Below are 23,697 nucleotides of genomic sequence, written 5' to 3'. Positions count from 1 at the left end.
TATCTAATCTAGGTCACTCTATGTGAACAGTTACTAATGGTCTTAGCCTTATACCATTTAACAAATTACATGTGAGCAAAAAAAAAGTGGCTTTTCCACCTTAAGGGGTTTTCCCATTCAGGATTTCAGTTTCCAAGTCCGACCTTACATGAATGCAGCATTAATATGTTGTATCTTGTGTGTCTAATCCATACAACATTCTTTAATGACTCTTCCCTTCTTACAGTACTCTCATTAATCATTATCCCATAATGTGTTAATTATACCCAAAATGGCCACTGTTAAGCTTTAATGTTAACAGGAAAGCGAATGAGCACAACCAATTGTAGCTGCTTATTTTATGAATTTATTTCCAAATGTAAACTTCACTATTTCATGCATACAAGTTATGACAACATACATTATTCAACAATCTGTTATTTTTCATATTTGCATAGGACATGGTCACAATATATCGTCTAACATGTAAAAAATAATGCCATAAAAAGGTACAGCAGAGCAGCTAAGACCAGCACATTAATTGTGTGTAGAATCCGAGGAACTGTACAACTGTAATACTTGAATGTAGTGATTTTGGTTTACTGAGAGAGAAAAAATAAAATGACACCTGGAGGTTAGAGTGAGGTCATAGAGAATGTACTGGCCATAGCTGAGTCAAGAGTTATTTACAGATTAGATTATACTGGTGCTGAAAGGGGAAGCAGCACCATGGAGTCACTACAACAGGCAACTGATGGTGATGGGCAGAGGAGAAACACACAGAGGTATCAAGAGAGCAACATTACACTGAGGAGGTAAACTGAGGACAAACAGGTACAGGAAACAGAACCAAAAGGCTGGTGAGAGGCTCTCTTTGTAATTAAAGGGAGGTCATTTAACAGCACTGTATGCTGCATAACCTTTAAGGGCAAAACTATCCAAAGCTTGAGCAAAAAAGACTTTTAGTCAGCGGGCATTTTTACAGTAAAGAGCAAATGCCGCACAGTGTACGTTCAGGCAGTCATGCGAGACCACATGGTCAGTGAAGGGTACAGACAGATGTGGTCCGCTACGCTACACGTTCCTACTCACTCAGTCTCTTTTGTTTCTTTTGACTCAGTCAGAATTAGTTTGCTCATATGATTAAACAGGTTTTGTTCATTCAAGTGATTTTCAAAAAGAGAAAAAAAGTTGCTTATTCGAGATGTAGAAAAAGGTCCATATCAAGCACAACATCCATTGATCAACACTTACAGCATGTAAAGTTGAACCCAAACCGAGTTGGGTTTAAGATTACTGCAACATTCATCTTTCCCTTCAAAGCCTTTGGTAACAACTTGTAACTGGAGCATTTGATGAGCTCCTTCTCACTGCCCAAGAACCACTCTCTCCTATCAGGGCTGCCTTTTAAAACATTCCCCAGCCCTCAGGCCTTTGTCATGGGGGAAGACATGCTCTGGATGTCCTCAATTTTTTTTTAGAGATTATATATAATAATACTTTAAAAATATTGCATGTATGTTGTTCATTCGAATTGGCTTAGCCTACACAAGGAGCCCGCAGAGGAGAAAGGAGAGATTAAACCTGGGAAATGTTGACAATGAGAAACGTACCTTGTGCACAACTCACAACGTGTAAAACCTCACAGTCAAGACAGACTTTTCTATTCATAACCTACAAAAATGCATCGGGTCCATGAAAGCAGCACATTTATAGCAAATGCAATTTTTCAATCCTTTGGAATGGTTGGGCGTTAAGATTGTTTGTCAAAAAAAAATACCTGTAATAAGCCATTATACATTGCTTGAATATTGTACAGCAAAAAAAAAAGAAGTAAAAATTAAATAACAAGAACCAAATGAAAACAAAGCTACACAATCAAAAATGTTTACATAAAGCAGAAAAGAAATATTTAACTTAGAGCACTTGCATATCAAATATGCAGAGTCGCTTCATTAAATCCTGTACATTACATAAAAACATGTCACACTTTATAAAACTGTACACGTTTGTTAAATGTCTGATAGCTAGGTTTTTTTACCCTCAACTTTTGTATCATTACGAAGTTACCATTATAGTTTTGGCACACAATTGCATCGACCATGCTTGTACGCTGAGACCAGTCATGAAGATGAGACTGTTGGATCACTGATATATTCATGTAATTAATATTATTTTTCTTAAAATAAGATTAATGTTAGTTCTTTACATACTAGGCAACAACCAATTCACTTTCATATATATAGATTTTTTTTTTTTACAATTAGCAGAAAACATATTAACCGGTACACTGTTAGCATCTTGTAGAAACCTTGTTTTTCCATTTTGTCATTACTTGAAGTCCTTTTTTCTCTGACAGATGTCGAAAACTGTAATCTTACCGGGATTACAATCGTAAAGTTGGATTAAAAAATGCTGAAGTGAAGTTTCATAGTAATTTACATCTGACATCATCCCTCACATAGAAAATGTTTAAACTAAGACAAATATATGGAGCTCAGTAGAGAAGGGGTGTTTTAAATATTTTTGTAACATAAAATAATAAAATATTAAGGTTTTATTATTTCCTGGAAAGATATTTTTTTAAATCTACAAGGATGTGCAGGACCCTGATAACATGGGATGGTTATATAAATGTAGCCCAGTGTTTTTTTGTTTTTTCTTTTTACAGAAAAAAAGTCTCCTTCTTTCTTTCTTTCTTTCCTTCTTCATTCAAGTAGACAAAATAAAACCACCAGTTATTTGTGCTACTCGTCAAGCAAACGTAAGCTACATGATGGATGTTTCGAAAAGATATGAAGGTACAAACAAAAGTCAAATATTTCAAGAGGTATGATTTTCGAAAAATATACAAGCATTTCATATGAGACAAAAAAAAACAATAATAAAAATTATGACTACATTGCTAACTCACAATGCTGTGGTCTCTATTCTTATGGAAAACTTTCAAAAAAATCTAAATAATAATAAAGAAAATGAGTCACTCCATCTGAAATTGTCGAACATAGAGGTCAGGAGGTTTCCTTTTTCTTATCGTCACCCCAACAATCCTTTCCTTTTCTGACATGGTGGAATTTTTGGACAACAGGCTAACTGGAATAACCTGCATCCTGACATCAACAGAGTATTAAATGTTTCTGATTAAAGGGCCCCATTAACAGGGATAAAATGTGTTTGTTTTTTTAACAAAATATGGCGCCTTTAAACAGCCCAACAAAAACAGTCAACCTTAATGCTGTGATATATTCGAAAGACTTGCTGAAATGACCTGAAGACAATGGAAAAATCTAGAAAAACAACAACAAAATAAATCAGACTGTACACCTTTCTCCACAGAGGTTAATAATTATTTGACAACAAAAGCAAGTACAGTAAAAATGGACATGTACAAAACTGTGTTCAATGGCCTTTTGTGTTGAATTATTCAAGTAGATTTGGTACAGTGAGAATAAAAGTTATGAGACACTCGTGCCTGTGGAGGCCTATATGTCACTGGTGCAGACTGGAGGGATGGATAGACTGGGATGTTTACACTGTCACAGTCGGTTTATTTTCAGATGGTAGGAGCTTCCTGTCGCCTACTGTAAGTCCACTGACTCTAAGGGTCATGTGTGTTTAAAGAGCTGGAAAGAGCTCCAGAGCAGCTAGTGCTTACTAAGGCGCGTATCAGGACTGTAGGATGTTATGAAGACATTATAGGCAGGAGCTGGGCCCCCATATGGAGGTGTTCCTGTGTTTCCAGTGTGGTCGGACACTGACCAGCAGTGAGCACAAAGCACCCAGGAACAACGAGGGGAAGGGGGAGGCTGGCAGACATTTCTGTGCAGCTGATGTTAAAACAAAATCCACAAACTGTCCCATATCTGCTTGGCGGATGTCGACCCTGAGGTAAATGTGCAGATTATGGATTAAGAAGTGATTCATGAAACCTGCTGGAGGGTGAGCTACTCAGATTTTTTTTTGCAAGAGAAAGTTACACTACAAACCAAGTCAAAAATTGACTATATATATATATATATATATAAAAAAAAAAAAAGTCATGAACAGATAGCGCAAAAAGCTGCTCAACAGCCATTTGAAGAATTTGTTTGTGAAAATCAAGTTTCCAGAAATGGTAAAGGTAAAACCCTCTCAGTGCTTCTTTCACAGAGAGCTGCTGATCAGTGGCATTCAAAGTGTCATCTTGCAGCCTGGAAACTATTTTAACATCTTACAGAGGGTGTTTTTTTTCCTTTTGAACATGTGGTGTTTTGAGGAAACTACTGCATTCGATCTAAATAAGGGATGTTTTCTTTCTGGAGGATGTGACAGAGCTGATTCTTCACAACTTTAAAGAGAGATGGCTGCTGTGGAGAACGAGGGACAAGGCCGGCCATTCATGAACTTACACCTGCCAGACCGCCTCAAAAAGCCCTCTACGCTTCCAAAGCGCAGTTGTTAACATGCATATAGTGTGAAGCACGGGACTGCAGGGCAAGAGTCGCTGGTAGAGAGAAGCTAGCGCATGCAATTTTACGATGACAACAGTCTGGAGGGATCTGACAGGACCAAATACATGGATGAAACTATTTCCGGCCTGAAGCATTAAAAGCAAATGTAGGCATAACACAGACTGGCGGGGCTGCAGCAGTTTTGATAGTGGTGCCCGCTTCCATGGAAGGTTTACTGTGCCTTTTGCCTGACTTATTGAGGCATGTCTGTCTAGAAACACAAGTCAGCTTTCTCACAGGACATCTGAGCTTCACAGGGAGGACGACGTGAGGCTGTTGAGCGCTGCGCTTTGCTGATATGTTCGTTTTGGTTCAAATGTTTTTACAACAGTTTAAAAGCCCCCCCTTTGTTGCGAGAGAGAAGTTTGAAAGCAGCTGTTTGAGAGCTCTGGTCTTATCCGTATGAATTTTGGAGCGACATTTTCCTTGGCATTGTGAAATTTGACTCTCCAGCAGTAGTAGAGGATTTCTCCCTGTGCTTAGGATGGAGTGTGGTACGTCCCACCCACACTGCTAGCGTTGTCTAGGTAGTACTGTTGTTCATACACTTGTCTTTCTACTCTTATCCTACAGGTTGGATCAACCTGCTAATTACAGCCATTTCTCTGCTCACGCTTGGAGGGAGGAGGAGGAGGAGACGTGGGTGCCTGCGACTGGGTGTCTCCTCCTCTGTTCTGCTTAGCTCATGATAAACCTCTCCTCTTTTATCGTGACCTGCCCTCTCTTGTCTGTCTATTGCAGATAGCTGCTTTTGTTCACTCTGTGCTCCACCTGCCCAACTCGGCTCTGCCCCAACACTCTAGCCTACATCTGACCCCCACACACACACAAAAGTTAGGCCACCTTATGCACTTTGGAAGAGCTGGAGCTTCACCACTCTCTGACAGGACAGGTAGAGCCAGATGAGTGCAGGAGGACTCCCCAGGAATGGCATGTTAGCACTCCTCTTGCGGCTGTAAATAGCTTCTTGTGGGATACAGCTGTTTCCTCCAGGGAGGCTGCAAAAGGCAGAGCCAGGAGGAGGGAAGTGAGCTTGCTGTCTGGTTCTACCTGTGATACTGCCAACCACCAGCCCCAGGCCTCAATATAGGGCGGCTTACAAGACTGAATAGAAAGCTTTCATTCACTCTTGTCTTTGGTACTTTTTCCTATGTGCTTCAGAGAGGGATAAACATTGTTTCAACTAAAGTCCCTTTGTGTCCATTTTGAGTGAAATACTGGGTGATGATACAGCGCTTTAAAAAAAAAGGCATCAACAGCTGCTTTGAAACTTTACTGTCTCTATTTAAAGGTTCTAAAGTTACTTTAACTTATAATAACCCAATAGAATCCTTCCACAATGCAGATTTACACAGTATATACTGCACACCGCTGTGTAATGAAACACATATTTAACCCAGTGTGATGGCAACTGAATATTAAAGTTGCAGTGGAGGAACAGATGTATTTTGTCTACTGAGGTGGAGGTTTGTGGATCGTTTTGTTAACACACAGCGAGTACATTACATATGAACCCCCCGAGGACACACGCACATGAGTTCTGTGTACGATTGACCGCATGACCGTAGGGCTAGTTTCCTCGAAAACGTGAAAAATCAACAAAAAAACAAAGAGTGCAAATTGTGTTGAGTGTAAGGCTGCTATATATGTACTGTATGTTTCTCTTCACCATGTTCATTCTTTCAAGCTAACAAGGCCATACCTGAGCAGGGCGTAAAATTCAACCCCTGTTGAATTTCAGAGTAAAGTGATGAGTATATTGTGCAGTCAATGTGAGTACTGTGCAGTACTGTGGTATTACAGAAATAGCAACTGTCTTCAATCCTGAGGTGTGTGTGTGTGTGTACCCCTTCTCCTCACCCGCTCAAAAAAACAAAATAAACAAAGAAAAACCAATTTTTGATAAGACTTGTCAGGGTGTCTGTTTTTTCTTCTTCTAAACCTTGTTTAGCTGACTGCGAACATACATTGGACAACTAGCCATGATCAGAAGCTAAAAAAATACAGACATATGGTACAGAATGTAAATATTGCCATCTGGGAAAGGCATTACCTTCTTTTAGGATCACACGAGTAATTGCACTACAATAAGCAGTTATGTACAGTATGGTACACCACAGCAAGCGCAGGAATAGCAAAGGGGGAGTTGCTGACAACTGTGCAACACAAGTGTTATGACAAAAACACAGGCCTCGCAGGTCAGAGGCAGAAAGTGCGACTGGGTTTCAGTTTAAGGCGAGTTGGCGGGGCTGAGGGCAGGGCTGAGGGCGGGGCTGAGGGCGGGGCTGAGGGTGGGGCTGGAGGCATCCGAGCGGCTGTAGTCGCTGAGGGAGCTGGGACGTGTGGTGCTGCCGCCGCTGCTGCCGTGGGGCCTCTTCAGCATGCTGGGCTGAAAATCTGAGTGGCGTCGGGCATGCTTCATGAGATGGTCGCTGCGCATGAAGCGCTTGTCACAAAGCGGGCACCCGAACTTCTTCTCCCCGGTGTGGGTGCGGTAGTGGCGGGCCAGCTCATCGGAGCGGGCGAACTTCTTACTGCAGTCGGGCCAGGTGCATGGGAAAGGCCGTTCTCCTGGAACACACAGAGGGAAGAAGTGTGTTACATCACAGAACACTGGCATTGATTGAAGAGAAAATATTACAGTTGTATATGTTTATATCTTGTATTTTAGGTTTTTACTAGATCAAGTTTACATGCTTTAATTTAAAAAAAACACATAATTTTCATCGCACTCTCTGTCTGGATAGACAGTATTTACCCTTTGTCTGCAACACTTCACTTTATTGCCTCTCTCTTTAAGACCCCCCGAAAAAAGCCCCGTCTTTTTATATGGTGCACCTTTGCAAAGGTAGTTCTCAAGCAGTGAGTCGAGATACTCAGACAGGGGTGGTATGTTTTAATGAGCCTGCATGTGACATCGGAAGCGGAACCAAATCTAAATGGTGTGTTGAATCTCATGTTTTCTGATCCAGGCAGGACACAAAAAACAGACTTGGTTGCCTTATTTTATAGTTTGTGGGTTGGTAGGCTCTCCAAATACCTCACTGTATGTGCACTGAAAAAGTTAGTTTTTCATAATATGTCTCCTTTAAGAACAATAACTCTTTATTTAAGTGAATTAAGTTTTCATCATTTACTAATTATTTTTTTCATGTTTTTGCACAATTATTCACCATGTTTTGTATGTTTTAGCCAATAAACATTTCCCAATATTTCATCATGTCATGATCATGCCATCATGCTTGCAGTGTTTGTTTGTTTTTTTAAATAACATAATTGTTGGTTGGTACTGTAGTGCCAACTTTTCAAAATCATCCAAGCTTAAACATACAAAAGTAACAAGAATGAAAATAGATGATGATCTCAGCCCATGGCTGCCGAAAGGTAGGAACAAACCAATTATGAATCGAAAATTAAATTTTTCTTCTTAAGGGAATATAAGTCAAACGTGTAACGTGTATGCGATTGGTAGTAAATGGGCCAAAACATGCAAAAGTGCTTTAGATTGTTGGACTGTTTACAGTGACAATCTCTTATACACAATTCGCCTTTTCAAAGTACTGACAGTGTCAGTGAGTGCAACTCAGTGATGCATCCTGGTGCTCACCATGATCCACATGGCTCACTTTAGTGAGAGTAGTGACTCATTGTCAGGTGTTTACAGGTTAACAAGTCAGGAATCCTGTCGTGAACCACTACTGCGACCTACATTTTCAGGCCTGCTGAACAAGACTGTGTTGTTTTCTTTATATAGTAAACTCTGAGTCATTAAGGAGCAATGATCACAAGGTTATTGCTGGGTCTGATAGGTCAGCAAAGGGGAGGATATCAAAAGAGTTCTTCAAAATAAAAGGGATAAAAGCTGTAGTGAGCTGTGGGACATAGGGTAAATCACCTAAAAATTGGCGCTATGCTGGAAAAGCAGACACAGTTTAATTATCTAAGCTCCAGATGCTAATCACACTCACAATGGTTACCCAGCCCATTTTCCAACATGCAACTATCTGTGACTCGGCACATGGGAAATTACACCCTTCCCCCCTCCATCAGGCAATAAAAGTGGGCTTTGACACAAATCTACTCAAAGCCAGATGGTACTATATATCTTGTGGTTTCCTTCCATTCTGATGTGGAAACACTGTGCATGGAGCCTCAATGCAGTGCACTGCATCCACTGGCCAATATGTCTAATACTGTATTCCATTTAGTTCCATTTCAGTGAGTTTCTGCCTGACAATAGCCACATCCAGCATTCTAATTTTACCAGCATGACCTTGCAGTACTATAGCGAAGGACGGCACGTCTTTTAATGTTATGGTTCTTTTCAAAACATAAGAATATTCAATCATCATGTGCAAGCATATGCCTGAGATCTGAGGTATGAGAAGGAATAGAGGGTGAGATGCATGAATGTTTATAGGTTGCATGACGAATGAGTACATAAGAACAGGCCTGCCAAACGCTTTCTTTGTTCTGTGGTTTCCCTCAGGGCCACAATGGAAACAGTGCTGTTCAGCATCAAACACTCATATGCTACCTGATGCCAGTGAGTCTCAAAAACAAGAACTTGGTGCACTACTAGTCCCAGGCCCTCCCCCCCTATACTGCATGGTTACAAAACATGCAGACAGACAGAGCAAGTCTAGACAGCCCAGTCTGTGTGCCTATCTGACGCCTCACCTCAGTTCCAGACAAAGTCGGCCCAGCCCACTACAGTTCCTGCAGGCTCAGTGTATGTAAACTCTGTAACTGACATATAGACATTTGCATACATACACACACACACACACACACACACGCGCACACACACATGCAGCGTCCTTTCCCCCCCAAACATCTACACTGTTCTCACTCTGCTGCAACACAGAAATAAAACCATCCATCTGCCCTGCATGAGTTACAGTTTGTAAAAACAAGGAGGCGGTGGTTGTTTGTCCCTATTTACACATTAAACCTGGAGAAAAAGGAGCCAGTTTAACTTTTAAGACACTAATCTCATCGAGGAGACTCATGATAGACTGATTTCATACCTTATTAGTAAAAGAAGCAGCCCGTGCTGCCACCTGGCACTGCAAAATGAGTTATTGGCTAAAAAGTAGAGCTAAGCTCTGCGGCCTGCTTAAGGCTCAATAACCAGTGTAACGGATCCAACCACATTAATATTTAACCAGACACCAGAGAGCTAGGCTGAGATATCCAGTCTAACTGCCCTGATACAGTAATGCAGTCATAGTGGAAGCATCAGGTATCCAACAGCAACTCACCGAAACGCAGCAAATTATTTAGAGCTCCGTGACTCCTGAGAAAATGCAGAATTAACAGATGCACTGCCCATTTTCACCTCCCGCTACTTTTGGCATTTAGGTCAACAACATGAATATGCATAAAAAAAAATACTGCTGCTTTAATGTCAGCCTTGAAAGGTTCACTTACATAAAGAAAACACATGCAATGTCCCATTTAATTGTGCTTCTTTCATAACATGAGGATTGAAATTTCCATAAGGGCAGTGAAAACCAATTTTCTGGTAACAATGAGGAGGTTTAGGGAACAAACGCTTTGATTCAGAGTGGAAATGATGATAGGGGTTATTACCCTCTGTGGTAGGAGGATGTCACTCTCCAAGATATTTCAATAGACTGCAGATATTACTCAGCATCTCTGTTGAAAGAAGATTGCTGCAAGCTACTCCCCTTACTCCGCTCTTATTCCCATCTAATTCCAGTGTTGTCACAGCAGGAAACTGTGGCCATCGTGACGCCAAGCCCCACCGATTGGTTGTCCTATCTCTGGCAGCGTCCACATCCAGGGTGTGGTTTGCGTTTCTCAGAATGTGTCAGTTGCAGAGGGCGAGGGGGGGTAATAAGGGAAGCTTTTCCCTAACGAACACAGTGACCCAGTTACCCGCAAAGTGAGTTACATCATACACGCAAACTGTATCTCTACTAAGCACTAGTGTCCCCCCTCCAAGGCAATGCGATTATGTCACAGGTACTCTTGTTATACAACTGTTCTCTCAGAGGCCACTGGGTCAGTAAATAAACAGCTCATCTCTGCTCCGCTCCCATCATCCTTCTCTCATTCATATCTAAGAATCTCTGGCTCCTCGGTTACTGCAGAAACGGTTAAAAGAAATGGAATCTGACTTTGTCTCCCCAGTGTAAGGGATGCTGTCTGCAAAGGCGAGATCAAATCTCTTTTTGACGTGCGCAGCGGCACAGGAACTCAACTCGGTCACCTGCTCCAACAACAGCTACCAGCATTTCAAACAAGAGCAGATAACATTCCTGTTGTGTCCTCAGGCATTGGCCAAAATCACACTGAAACCTTCATGTGAGCCTGCCATAGGAGAGCTAGAGTAAATAGCTCTGCAGGGTGAGGAGGGGAACAAATACAGTTCCTGTGGATACATCACCTTGAAGTTGACTTTGCTTTGCCTGCACAGTGAGAATCAGAACAGGAAATATCTTTTACAGAGCTCAGAACAAAAACACGCTAAACCTGCACGGTCTTTCACAAGCAAACTGCTCGAGCAGGGAAAGTAAAACTGGAGTCAGACTATAGATCACAGCTCATTAGAATCCGAGCTACCTCACTTCAGCGCTGGCTTAGTGGCACAGTCAGCTTGGCAGCATGAAATGAGAGGGACACCACTAACTCCAGTGGTAGGGCTCACTACAATCCTGTAATTTGGTTCCATGTTTACAACAGACTATGACCTGTAACCAACCAGGAGCCAGCAGACAACCATCCATGGGATTTTGGGTAATGCTAAAATGACTGCGTACCTCATCAGTGTAAACCACTGGAGCAGACAGGGTTAACTCAGCCTCTCCCTCTACACTCACCATCACATGCCAAGATGATCTGAGCATTAACATGTGTGTGTGTGCAGAACAATGCATATATGTTAAGGCTTTTGCAGGTCCTCTTTTTATTGTTCGCACAGCAGTATATGCAGGCTTCGCGTGTGCAAAAATAACAACAAAGGCTTACAAAGCTCTGCGGTCTGTAGAGAGGGAAAAAAACACTGCTTGATTTGAAACATATCTGAGATCAGAACTGTTTACGTGGCTGCTCGTCTATGAAAAATTAACTCAGTGGTGGAGGAGTCAAATTACAAAGAAAAATCACTCAGTCAAAACATGTTTTCTCAGAAACTCCATTCAGAGTTTGTTGCAAACAAGAATAAGTAATCTCTTCATGAGCAATAAAGGAGTTTTGGGTGGGTCAGGTGCTCATGATGAGGACCGGCTCAAGCTTGTCAGGAGAAAGCTCCGAAAACAGGGAGGATTTGATCCATTATCATCTTTTGTCTTTATTGAGAGGGACCTAGCTTGCCGTTGAATAGCATGCCTCCCCTTGTGGACCTATAGCTGTCAGGTTGTGAACAATAGCAGCAGCCTCGCTCCCAGCAGGAGAGCCACTCCTGTAATGCATTTCAATCAGACAGGCTGTGCGTACTAACCGTAACTCACTCCCCTTGGTGTGCGCCGCACAGGGCTATTGACATTCACCCGGAGACATGCAGCGGGGTCGAGTGTGACCGTCTGATTCCTGCACATACTTAGCTATACATTACTTTATCCATTTAACTCTTTAGGGGAAAGGTTGGGGTAGCTCGCCTGCATTGACCAGCTCATCACATTTACCTCAATTAGCTAGAGTGGGCACTCTCTTTTAGCCTTGAGTGCATGCTAAAACAACCTGCAGCCTTGATGTGTTGCAGACAGTCTCCTTATCTTTTAAACCCTGGTTAACTGAGGACAAACAGCTGAAAGCCATTAATGGGTGTTTACAGTTGGTCCGCAGAAGCAGGTGGGAGCAGGGATGCCCCATCATCCGTGACTCTCACTCATGCAGCACAATGCCAGCTCATTCCACTGATGGAGTCTGACACTATAGCTCAAATGTGATAGACATCCTTACAAATCAGCCCCACACAAAGAGCCATAGCCCTGCTAGATCGTGAGAGTCCTCACCACACTGCGATAAGAGGAGATACAGGGTGGAGATAGTGCCAGCTGTCCAATGTTATACCTGATACTCTGACGGTGAGGGGAGGGAAAAATATTTTCATGTCGCACAGAGAAAATGATTATGCCCTGCTTCCCCAAAGACTCCACAAAATACTCCTCATCTCGTGCCGAGGGCCACACCCCTGTGTGTCGTGGTCGGCCACAGTCTGATTTATCACGCAGAGAAAGGGGACACACCTTACATACCGTAGGGAACATAAACAGCTCAGCCAGAGACAAAACACCCTCTGACATTAGCTCCACAGCCATCCCTCTCTTATCCAAGCTGAGCTGAATACAACACAGTGGACACAGTCAGAGTCTCAACTCTCAGATGGGACCCTGCGAGTGCTGGGCTGAGAGGGGTGTTCTCTGCTGCAGAGGTCACAGCCCTTCAAACGTTAATCAGATTAGCTGCAGATGCAGCTGAATAAATGACCTACATCAATGGAGGGCATTGACAGTGAATATCCCGGTATCTAACCCCACCCCCACCCTGCCGCACTGTACGTTCTCCGTCTTTGTACTGCAGATCCCTCCCTTGCATGCAAGATGTGGTTGGTGGTTTTTGAACAGGAGATGTGAAAAAATGCACAATGTTCCACAGGTCTGTATCCCTCTCTTCCTGCTGCTGGTAATCAACACCATGCCACAAGCCGTGGCCGGGGCTCGGCCTCGCAACACAACACGCTTCAGCACCTATTTTGCTTTGCAGCCTGGAGAAGAGTGGGAGGGGCTGGTGGGGGAATAGACAGAGCAGCTTTTATAGAACTACTCCAGAGCTGACTAAAGAATACATGAGCCCTGTGGGCCACTGAAAGCAACACAACCAGCGAACTGCCTGACAGGGGCCTTTCAGTACTGGGAGTCTCCATCATGCATGCTTGGTGGCTTAATCACAGCTAAATCAGATTCACATTCCAACATTAGTGAGGATCCATCCAACTGTGAGCTTTACGTGACCATATAGGATAGCATATGGACAGTGTGTACACCAGCAAAAGCCTCAGAGATGTCTTCCATGGAGCAAGAACACTGCACCAGAGGATTAAAACCAGCAAGATGGTGGCTACACTTTGGATTTATTTACATCCCGAGGATCAAGTAGATTTAACTAATACCTTGTTTCCATTGGACACATACTGCACTACTTCACGTTCCCTTCCTGGACCAACCAGATTTCATTTACAAGGAAAATGTCTTATCTTACAGCAGAAGAGAAAGCATCGGTTAATTTATAACAAGACCAAGCGTGCATCACCTACTCCTGTCCTTACACTTGCTATCTTGAGTGCGAAAGCGTGTTTTACACTGACAAGCATGACAAAACACAATGTACTATGAATACCTGGATGATGTATTCCCAACAGTTAAAAAGATTTAAAAAAAAGCAGAGTTTGAAGAGACTTCTCACCCAAAACAGCCGCCATCTTTGCTATGTAGTAGGAGGGGCTGGGCCACCAACCTATTTCAAATCTGTGAAAATTACTCGCCTACCATTTTATTACTTAATGACTCTTCTGGTTTGAACCTGCCCGCTAAACTTAAACACCTTTTTCTGGCTGGTCTCACTGCCGCTAAAAGGCTGTAGGTGGATGTAGATGGAAACCCCCTCATTTGTTATCCTTAAATAAATGGTTGTTAGATTTCATAGATATAGCCATTATGGAACATTGGGCGGCTAACTTTCACCTAGCCAAACCTGAAAACATTTATATTTTCTTATTTATTTATTTATTTATTTATTTGAGTTTCTTTTTGCTTTGACTCCATTTAAGTGGTCCAGCCCCCTTTCAAGGGCCCTTTAGGCGTTGGGTTTTGAGGGCAGCATTGGTTGAGGCTTGTTTAAAAGCTCTGAACTGCTATGTGTATATATGTGTGTTCATATGCATGTTTGTATGTTCATCAGTGTACTTCATGGAGACAAAGCCTGTGGACCCCTTTAAATTTGGGGGGCAGGAGGGGGGTTGTCTACCTATTTTTCATTATTATTATTATTATTATTTTAATTAATTTATTAACACATTTTTTCCTTTTTCAACACTAAATATTGTTTATATGTTTGGTTGGTAGTATTGCCATTGTTATGTATTTATTTATTTATTTATTGTTTGTTGTGCTACACTAGCATTTTATCTTCTTTGCTGCTGTTGCTATTATTGCCCAATTGATGCTTGCCACACCTGCTTGTTTGTTTGTTTTAAACTAAATGGAAAAAACGATAAAAAATTGATCACAAAAATCTGTTAAACTGAAGTGGCTCTTGTGGTTGAGATTGAAATCGTTTAACTGTTGGTGTTGAATTGTGGCCAAAGAATACCCACAGCCAATCAGTTGCTGCAACTCCTGTGACGTTTGTTAAAAGATCATTTCTTCCCGCCTGAAAAACATGAACACGCCTAACAGCAACAGAAAATGGGTGAGTTTTCAGTGGCAGTCTGGCAAGTCAGTCTAGTGCTGCAAGAGGTCACCAAGGTCAGTAAGATTCATCTGTGCATCATGATTTTTTTTTCATGGCAATCCACCAAATAGTTGCTGAGATATTTCAGTCTTGACCATACCAGTGGACCAACTGAGTGACACACCATCAGTGTAGCTAAAACACATTTGTAATGTCACCATAATGGGGACAAATGGAAACTGTGAGCATCTCCTGACAGAGCAGTCACCGTTTTATTACATGCCAGTAGAAATATGGCTCAACTGGGTGGGATGGTAGACAGGTAGACAGAATGACCTCTTGTGCCCCAGTGAAGTTTATACCCATTACTGTGCCAAGGTCAAGCTCAAGCTAGAGCAGGAAAACCCCATCTCCACCCTGCTACCTCATCACTGCCACCAGCCACACAGGAACACTGTGCACTCTGTGTAGCAGTGCAGCCAAATATAAAACCACTGGCAGAGATGCAGTATATATAATCAGAGACTCCTGCTTCTTTTTTCCATGTGGAATTTAGGATAATTTCACGTTGAAAAAGTGTCATTAACCACAGTTATTCGGCCGAAAATAGAAAGCATGCATGAATAACTGGGTCTGCATGGCAGTGGAACTGTACTGCCAGGTGGTGCCACTTATTTTTTAGGACAGACAGAAGAGGGATTTGCAGCCATCTCACAGTATTAGAGGTACCCCCAGCGGAACACAAAAGAGGTCCAGACAAAATGTCAAACCAACTGTAAAATATGTCATTAGGCTCTTTGTCTTTGTGAAATATTGACCCTGTTCGTCCCGGTGATTCAAATAGTTTTCGAATAGGACACTGACAAGATGGCCTTTTATGAGGCCCAGCTGTGGGGGGCACAGAAGGCCCAGGCTGTTCTTTCTGAAGAAGACATGACTTGTAATGAGTTTGTCAGGGGCCATCTCTCCTTTAGAGATGGCAGTCTGCATGACATGACCAGAGCAGAGTAATGAGGCTTCACAGAGAACACCATGTACTTCACAACCACAGGACACCTCATTGGGAAAGTGGGTCTTGATCGTTAGCATCGGTTATGCTTCTTAAGACAAAGAGTAGACAAAGAATGAATGGAAAGAAAGAATGAATGGTGCCTAGAAAAGTCCTGAGAAACAGGCTGTTTACTTTATATGATCTTCATTTGTTCCAATTAAAGCTGAGTTCATCTGTGTTTCCATACTGCAAGATAAGTATATGTGTTGAAGAACAGCCCCACCTCCCATACCCGGAGATCAGACAAAAGCTGTCTGGTAACCTTAGACCCCTAAACTATGGAGGATTTCTCGCCATCAAACTCAATGCAGTATAATGAGCAGTTTAAATGCAGCGTGTTCCCTCATGTCTGCTACATCCTGGTGTTCCTTTTACACTTTGTCAGAGAAGACAACTGTGTTTGAGGAGAAATCTTAAATGAAACTACTACGTCTCCACTAAGGGGACCCTAAAGCTGAAACTTTTAATGCCTTTAAAGAGATAGTTCCCAGTTACTCAGGATAATCCACAAGCCTCTTCAGGAGTTTTTTTCTAATGAAAATCGTTCACAGCAAAGGGCTATGAGTTGTATTGACTACATTGTTTCCCTGAAACACACGTGGCTGTTGAGCTTGTTTTTCAAATGTACATTGAGCACTGAAAATGAACTTTTCACTTCCAAAGCTGTAAACAAATTAAGTAGAAATGAGGCTAACTCATTGCTGAGGTAATCTGTAATTTAGGTCATTAAAAAGGTTTTAGTAGTTTGCAAAAGATGATATAGTTTTCAGATGGTTAATTTAAATGGTTACTTTATAGCCCTAAGGTGTAATATGTAAGTAAACTAATGTATTTAAATACCTTAGATTACTATTGGATGGCTGTGCATTTTTTTTCTGCCATTGTAGTGTGGCAGGTGCACTGTGCACACAAATTGTTTAAATCTGTTTATGGGAAATGTATGTCTCATATCAGTTTTAGAGCAAATAAAACAAAAGCAAACGAGAAAGGCCCTTGGACTCTGCCAAGGCCATGCTCGATCTTGCAATGTTGACAAAAGTTAAAAAATAATTCGTGCATCTGCACTGTGATAATTCACTGTAGATGTAATGGGTTCTTCCTTTGTCCATGCTACACCCTTCCCCCAAGTTTCATCAAATCAGGCCAGTAGTTTTTCATAATCCAACAGACAAACAAACCAAACGGAAAACATCACCACCTTGACGGAAGTAAGTAATCCCTCCATGTAATCTATTTTAGAGATAGTAACTATATTCAGAACACCACAAATATAACCTCTAACCAGCATCTTGTTATAAGCTTAGATAATAAATCTTGCATAGGTTAAAATAAGAATTATGATGCATTTCATCAGACTGTGCTAGTGGGTTAAGTTCATTCAATATTGATTTTCATGTGCTGTAGACATTGCATGAGAAATACAATGTAGCTCAGGTTTCAGCTCCTCTTACACTCTGACAAATCACATAAGGATTGCAAAAGCTGGGATGATGAGGCTCTGGGCGTTAGAGAAGTCAAGTTAGAACGCCTCGTCCCTGGCTCTTTGTTTAGAGTCTATAACAGCCCCCCCCCCCCAATTAGATAGCGGTGTTTGGCTGGGACTGACTGGGCTGGAATCCATTCTCTCCTGACTCTGCTAGTAGGGACTGAAGGGAAGCACGCTGCAAGAGTCTGGCTCTATGAAAGCACTGCAAGGTTGGCTGAGGCAGCTCGGCTGAACTCAGATGACCCATATTCTGGGACTAACCAATCAAATAAGCAGAAAGAGCCATTATTATCAGAATTTATGGGACACAAACCAATGGTGAAGCCAGACGCCGGAGCATATCCAAACAGAGAGGCAGGCGAAAGGAAACGCTTAATAGGCAAAGAGACAAGGGCAGGGCTTATACGAAGCTATAAAACTGCACTAAAAACACATGGTCGAGGCTGAGGGGAAACACAGCGAGCACTGGAGGCTGGCTCTGCTGCAAGTTTGGCTAAGACGAGGAAGCTTAACTGAGATGACTCACGTTCTGGGACTATCCAATCAAATAAGCATGAACCATCCTCATTATAAGACATTATAGGACACAAAACAATCACAAAGCCAGACACAGGAGTGTCTCCCAAAAGAAGAGAAAAGGCTTCATAGGCAAAGAAACAAGGGCAGGGATGATAAACAGTAATAAAATTGCATTAAAACACACAGTGTAGGACACAGGCTTTTTATTCTTTTAGGAAGCCATTTAGGTAATAAGTATTATGGACCCCTATTTTATGTACATACATAAGTCAAATCAATGTCTCAGTCCTGTTCCAGACAAACACTGATGATACACCATTGCACCAAGCTACAGCTGATGAAAAAGGGTACTGAATATGTAATTCTCAATAATAAAACTGGACTTTAATACAACAATACCAATGCAGAATTATTCACCATCTACAAGGAAAAGAACCATATAGCAGGCCTTTGGTGTCTCATAGTGTGTGCTTTGTAGTTTTATGTTGTTTTTTATATCACATATGGCATGCATATGAAATTCTTCTAAAGGATAATAAATCCAGTGAAATAAGGAGATAAGCCAATCACAGAGCCAGACAGGGGAGTGTATCTGGATACAAAGGCAGGCGAGGACAAGAGAACAGGCAATGAGACAAGAATTTCCCCCCATGAGGATGGGTCACAGATTTTTAATATTGAGGCAAATGAGAGGGAGAATTGTGCAAAAAAATGGGGAGCTTAATGTCAAGGAAGGTATCCTATATAATTTGAATTTTGTATCTTATCTCTGTGGGTGAAATTTCTATATGACTCAAATATTGGCTGAGTTCACATGAGGCGTTTCCTGTGTGACTCAGAGATGTGTTTTGTTTCTGGGTTGTCAGGCTGATGTATGTGTGTGTTTGTGTGTGTGTGAAGAATAGAGGATAGCGATGGGAAGAGGAGAGTGTGAGCTGCAGTCTACAGAGCAGAGAAGGAAGGAGAGGCTCCTCAGTCGAGGCTCAGCTAGCTGAGTCTGTTGCTGGCCAGATCAGCTGGCAGTCTGTCTAGCGGGGGTGTGGCACATCACAACAAAGGGCTTTGGGCAGACAGGCGACTGCACAGCTCTTATCAACCCCCTCAATTTGACTCGATCTACATCTTTACCCCCCTTTCAGTTGCGTATCCTGCGGAATGCAAAGAGCTAACATGGAGGTCCTTCAGGAAAGTCAAACGTAGCATACAGCTGATGTGGAGCGCGGTATAGCGCTTCATTCTGCAGGGTGACGGTACACCTACTGGATTGATCTTGAAAACTTTTTGCATGTTTGTTGTTTATTTTGCGATGTGCGCATTATATGTGCTTTTTCGTTCTCATGACGCTAAAGTTGACTTTAATTACTGCGCGCAGAAGAAAACTGGAAACCTGAGCTGTGTGGTTTTATTCTGCGTTTGCACTGCAGTTTCGGTTTGTACAGGCTGTCCAATGCAGGGGGGTTATAAGAGGACAGCAGTGACAAAGCTCGGAGACCCGAGTGGGAGTGGCACTTATCTGACTCCCTCCCTCCCCCGAAATTAAAGGACATTTCGCAAAGTTCATACAACTTAAAGGAACAATGCAATTATGAAACCATGCACCAATTCCGGGTTATAATGTACTGTGTGCTGATTATTCCGATTCCGATTTAGGGTGGATCCGTGAATGTTTTCAAATAAGACTTGAAGAAAAACAGCAGTCAATCACCCTCCTCTGCACAAATATCGGTCTGAATGTAAGAGAAACCACACTTCTTATCAGTATTCTCAGTTTTAATAATCCGTGCCCGGCAAAGGAACTACAATAAGTCACATCAACAAACATTTGCATCCGATGAAACTGACCTGTATGTGTCCTTAGATGGGCTTTGAGGTGGGAAGATTTGCCATAAACTTTTTCACAACCTGAATAGTGGCATTTGTGCTTTTTCTGAGGTGATTCTTGCTCAGTTCGACCTCGCGATCTTTTGCCTCTTTGTTTGAGCGAAGGATCGGAGATGGTGGTAGGTGTGGCAGAGTTTCCATCATCTATGAGGTTCGGCATGCTCTCATCCTTTATTTTTGCCTGCTCGGCAACATTGTTGGGAGTCTGCTGGTTAAAATCCGCCAGAATCCGCGCCACCACAAAAAGAGAGGAGTTATCTTTCACCAAAGGTTCTTTAATTTCCTCTCCGTTCCTGGAGGAGGACGGGGTTTCTGGTTTAATCTCCCTATTCCCTTTAGGAGCGTGAACAATTGCACGACTGGACATTGAAACAAGGCACTCTGCTGCAAAGTGATCCATTTTGTCTTTGAAACAGCCCCCTCTGCTTCTTAGTGACATTCAAAAAATAAAAATGATGGCGTGAGAAGAACTTGTTCCGTGGTTCCCTTTGTGTGTTGGTGGTGAGGAGGAGGAGGTCGCTCTCATCAGAGAGAACTGACTTTATGATCTTACCCGGCTTTCCAATATCATCAACATCCTGTGAGAGAAACGCCTCGGACAAAAATGCAGACAAGCCCCCTCGGAGAAAAAAAAAGAAAAGAAACCCAAAGTCTTTGTTTAGTGCAACGACGCTGGTGACAGGACCTCTACAAACTTGGATGTGTTAACTCCCATCGCGGCTTCAAACACTCTAGCATAGTGAGTGTGTCTCCTGAGCGCCTGTTCCTGCTGGTTGTATCCATGCTGGGGGCGTGTCGACCGGCAGCGCTCGGCAGTATCGTCAGAGTAGCCGCTCATTCATTGGGTACTGCTTGTCCTCAAATGCACTGAACAACACGAGTTACTTGGAAGTTTCACCACAGGTTGCCTCCATGCATTCAGATGATGTATCTCACAGGCGACACGGTAGTGCACTGCAGAGACCTTTAGGAAGAATACATGCAATATTTTCAAGGTGGGGGTGGATCATTCTGCAGCATCCCGCCCAAGCCTGCATGCATTCACACTGGGAATCTTTTGCAGCTGATATTTGCTAAAAATGTCTACAATTTTAGGGTCCCAGCAAACGATTCATTTCTAATTATTCTGCCTGTTAGTTGATTAATCAATTTTTTTAATTCACTTCATTATATAGGCTAAAAACAGAGGAAGGCAACATATCCTCACATTAGATAAGCTGTAAACAGAGAAATATTGAAATTTTGGCTTGGAAAATTAAATGATTAATGAAATTATGAATTGATAATCAAAATAGACGCAGATCAATTTTCTGCAATCCACCTTGGTTATCGGCTATCGGTCTGATGACGGCCAATATTTCTTGGATTCCAGTGTAGCCAGTGGATATTGTGGGTGTTTTAAGTTATATCTAATGCATTTACACAAAAAAAAAGCTAATAAAAAGCTAGGCCAATGGGTTCTGTGCAAATTTCTCCCTCATTTGCTTTCAACATGCACTGTTTACCTGGGGCAGGTTCACCTTCAGACAAAACTTAGCAAAACATTTGTTAAAAATGAACAATAGTGCATTGAATACCCTGTTGTGTTAAGCAATCGCACAGTCTTTTTAATAAGATGAGTTGATATCACTGCTGATTGGGTAACACCTCTGACGCACCCAACAAATCAGAGAATATTTTCCTCAAAGCCTGTTGCTCACCATTGTGAGGAAACATCTTGATCAACCCGGAAACCAAAGAAAAACATTGCACACAATTTTCAGATTTATTGTACCTCTGCAATAAACCAGAACCGCTTAAACCTGATTTTTCAATACTACTCGGGCTATAAGCAGAAATCAGAACATCTGTGATACGAGAATATTGCCCTGTTGCCTAGAGATTCTGCATTCATATGCAGATATGTTTATCCAGATTAGTACTTGATTTATCAACTAAACAAATGCATGTTTGGCTTTCTGAAGATAAAAGTTGATGGAAATTCTGGGTAAATAAGAACATCTCAATAAAAGCCATTATGCCTCATTGACCTTCCCTGTTCTAAATAATCCAATCATAAGGGTGGAAATGCTAAAGAAAAGCACATGTCCTGGTTTAACTTTTCTGAGGCAAGTGATTTGTCTATTCTGCAAAATGGGCTGCAGTTCATCATCAACAAGAAGTCTCTGATACTTTGAATATTATTGTGTCACCTTCTTGGAGTGATAAGCACACTCTGGGGCCCTGGCCAACGAGTCGATGCACCAGCGGAGAGCTTGAGCGCTTCCAACTGCCAAATTATTGGTTCAGCCTGCTGAGATTCCACGCAATCAAAGTATTTGTTCTTCACAGCCGCTCAAGGCTTTTAATTATATTCTGGTAAAGGAAGGAAAAATGGTGAAAACATAGTTGTAAGTGATACACTTGTTCAAATTCCTTTCTAACTGGTTAATTAAAGGTTCTACCTTTTAATTTAATTCAGTATAAGTACACATGGGTGTATTTTGTATGTTAAAAATGCACATGTGATGACAGAAATAGAAAAGTTACAACATTTTTGACCGCTCAAAAAATGCATTCAGTAGTTGATAGTTAGTTTATATGCTTTGGAATTATGACCTATTTTCAATATAATGTTCAATGCAACATCAACAGCTTGTTGTACATGCTTAAAGAAGATAGCAGCTTCCTTTCGGCAAACTTGCAATTTACCTCAAAAACCTCCACTGAGCAACTCTGTGATCTCTGCCAATTGAAATCCAGCCAGCCACGACAGGCAACGTCTTCTTCAATTTATCCTCCAGCAAGAGACAAGTGATACCATTGTGGGGAGGAAATAGTCAAAACTGTGAGATATGGAGGTTTAGTCGTTATTGGACATTCATTTATTTAATCATTTATTTCATGGTGATAGTCTGACAGCTGATAAGTGTGAAAAATGGTCAGACACCTGGAATTATATCCATATAAAAATGTACTTTTCATTCATTTTCCACTAAGTTTTCCAATCAGGAGCCAGCTGGGCGTGTAAACTAACATGCCACCAGCTACAAAGTCCTACAGAAAACAACAAGCTGATACTATTGATTAGTAGTAGCAAAGGACAGGCTTGAATGTCCCTGTTAACCCCATGAACCCAATTTAACCCCACTGTTTCCAGGAAAAAAAACACAAGAAGTTTGACAGATGCTCTCAGATTAGGAACATAACAAAATGTTACATTGTACATAATGTTTCCTGCAATTAGTGTCTGCTACACTGCAGCTTTCCATCTCTTATTCATCCAGCTTGTAGCCCAATTAACAAAAATCAGGCAAATTTATTAAGAATAAGAATAAACTTGCACTCTGCTGATACAGGATCAGACCTGCTTTCCTGCTGCAGCTGATGCTCTCCTGTGAGAATGAATGCACACTTTCAGCACTGTGCACAAAAGCCCACACTAGAAAGTTCCCAGTGTTCAGCGTGAGCAAGGCGATGTGGCATTCAGAAGGCCATCTGGCTGTATTATTTTACATATTCTTTCACCACAAAAACGGGGTGTTCTTGTGTTTCATGTGGTGCTTTGGCGATCTTTTCTAACAAGAGCACGACAAGAGGGCATGGTTCCTCTTTCACAGGGTTATTTCCCAGAGCTGTGTAGAAACTGCAAGTGTTTATCAACTCCCACTGGGCGTCAAGCACAAGAAGGCCAAAAGAGACAGTGAGGAAATCAGCTGCAGCTTATACAACTGAACCTCTCCAAAGGTAATAAGCAGCTGAAGAAGTGGCCATTAAAAAAAAATCTCACTCAGAGAGAAATGGTCAAATGTCTCATTCTGTAACTGCAGCAGCAATGTGATGATTCAAGAGAGCTTTTGTATGTTCTCAAATCCCAGCACCAACCCCTAGAG

At 41.9% G+C, this 23,697-nt stretch overlaps 1 protein-coding gene across 2 annotated transcripts; it reads right to left on the bottom strand.

Moving 5' to 3' along the window:
- Positions 1–330: 330 nt before the first annotated feature.
- On the bottom strand, positions 331–22,569 carry klf13 (Kruppel like factor 13). Of its 2 annotated transcripts, XM_059334928.1 has the most exons (4): positions 22,517–22,569; positions 22,018–22,180; positions 19,787–20,789; positions 331–7,040 (listed from the first exon to the last, which is right to left on the bottom strand). In XM_059334928.1, exons 3-4 carry the CDS (start codon positions 20,262–20,264, stop codon positions 6,700–6,702), a joined length of 819 nt encoding a protein of 272 aa, XP_059190911.1. In that variant the 5' UTR covers positions 20,265–20,789; positions 22,018–22,180; positions 22,517–22,569; the 3' UTR covers positions 331–6,699. The 2 variants fall into 2 exon arrangements, with proteins under 2 accessions (XP_059190911.1, XP_059190912.1); XM_059334929.1 differs by lacking the exons at positions 22,018–22,180; positions 22,517–22,569 and having other exon boundaries at positions 19,787–21,860.
- Between the last annotated feature and the right edge of the window lie 1,128 nt (positions 22,570–23,697).

The sequence above is a fragment of the Centropristis striata genome, chromosome 6, assembly GCF_030273125.1.
Source record: "Centropristis striata isolate RG_2023a ecotype Rhode Island chromosome 6, C.striata_1.0, whole genome shotgun sequence".
NCBI lineage: Eukaryota > Metazoa > Chordata > Actinopteri > Perciformes > Serranidae > Centropristis > Centropristis striata.
Note: the sequence above shows the minus strand (reverse complement) of the source record. Positions and strands in the feature narration are given on the sequence as shown.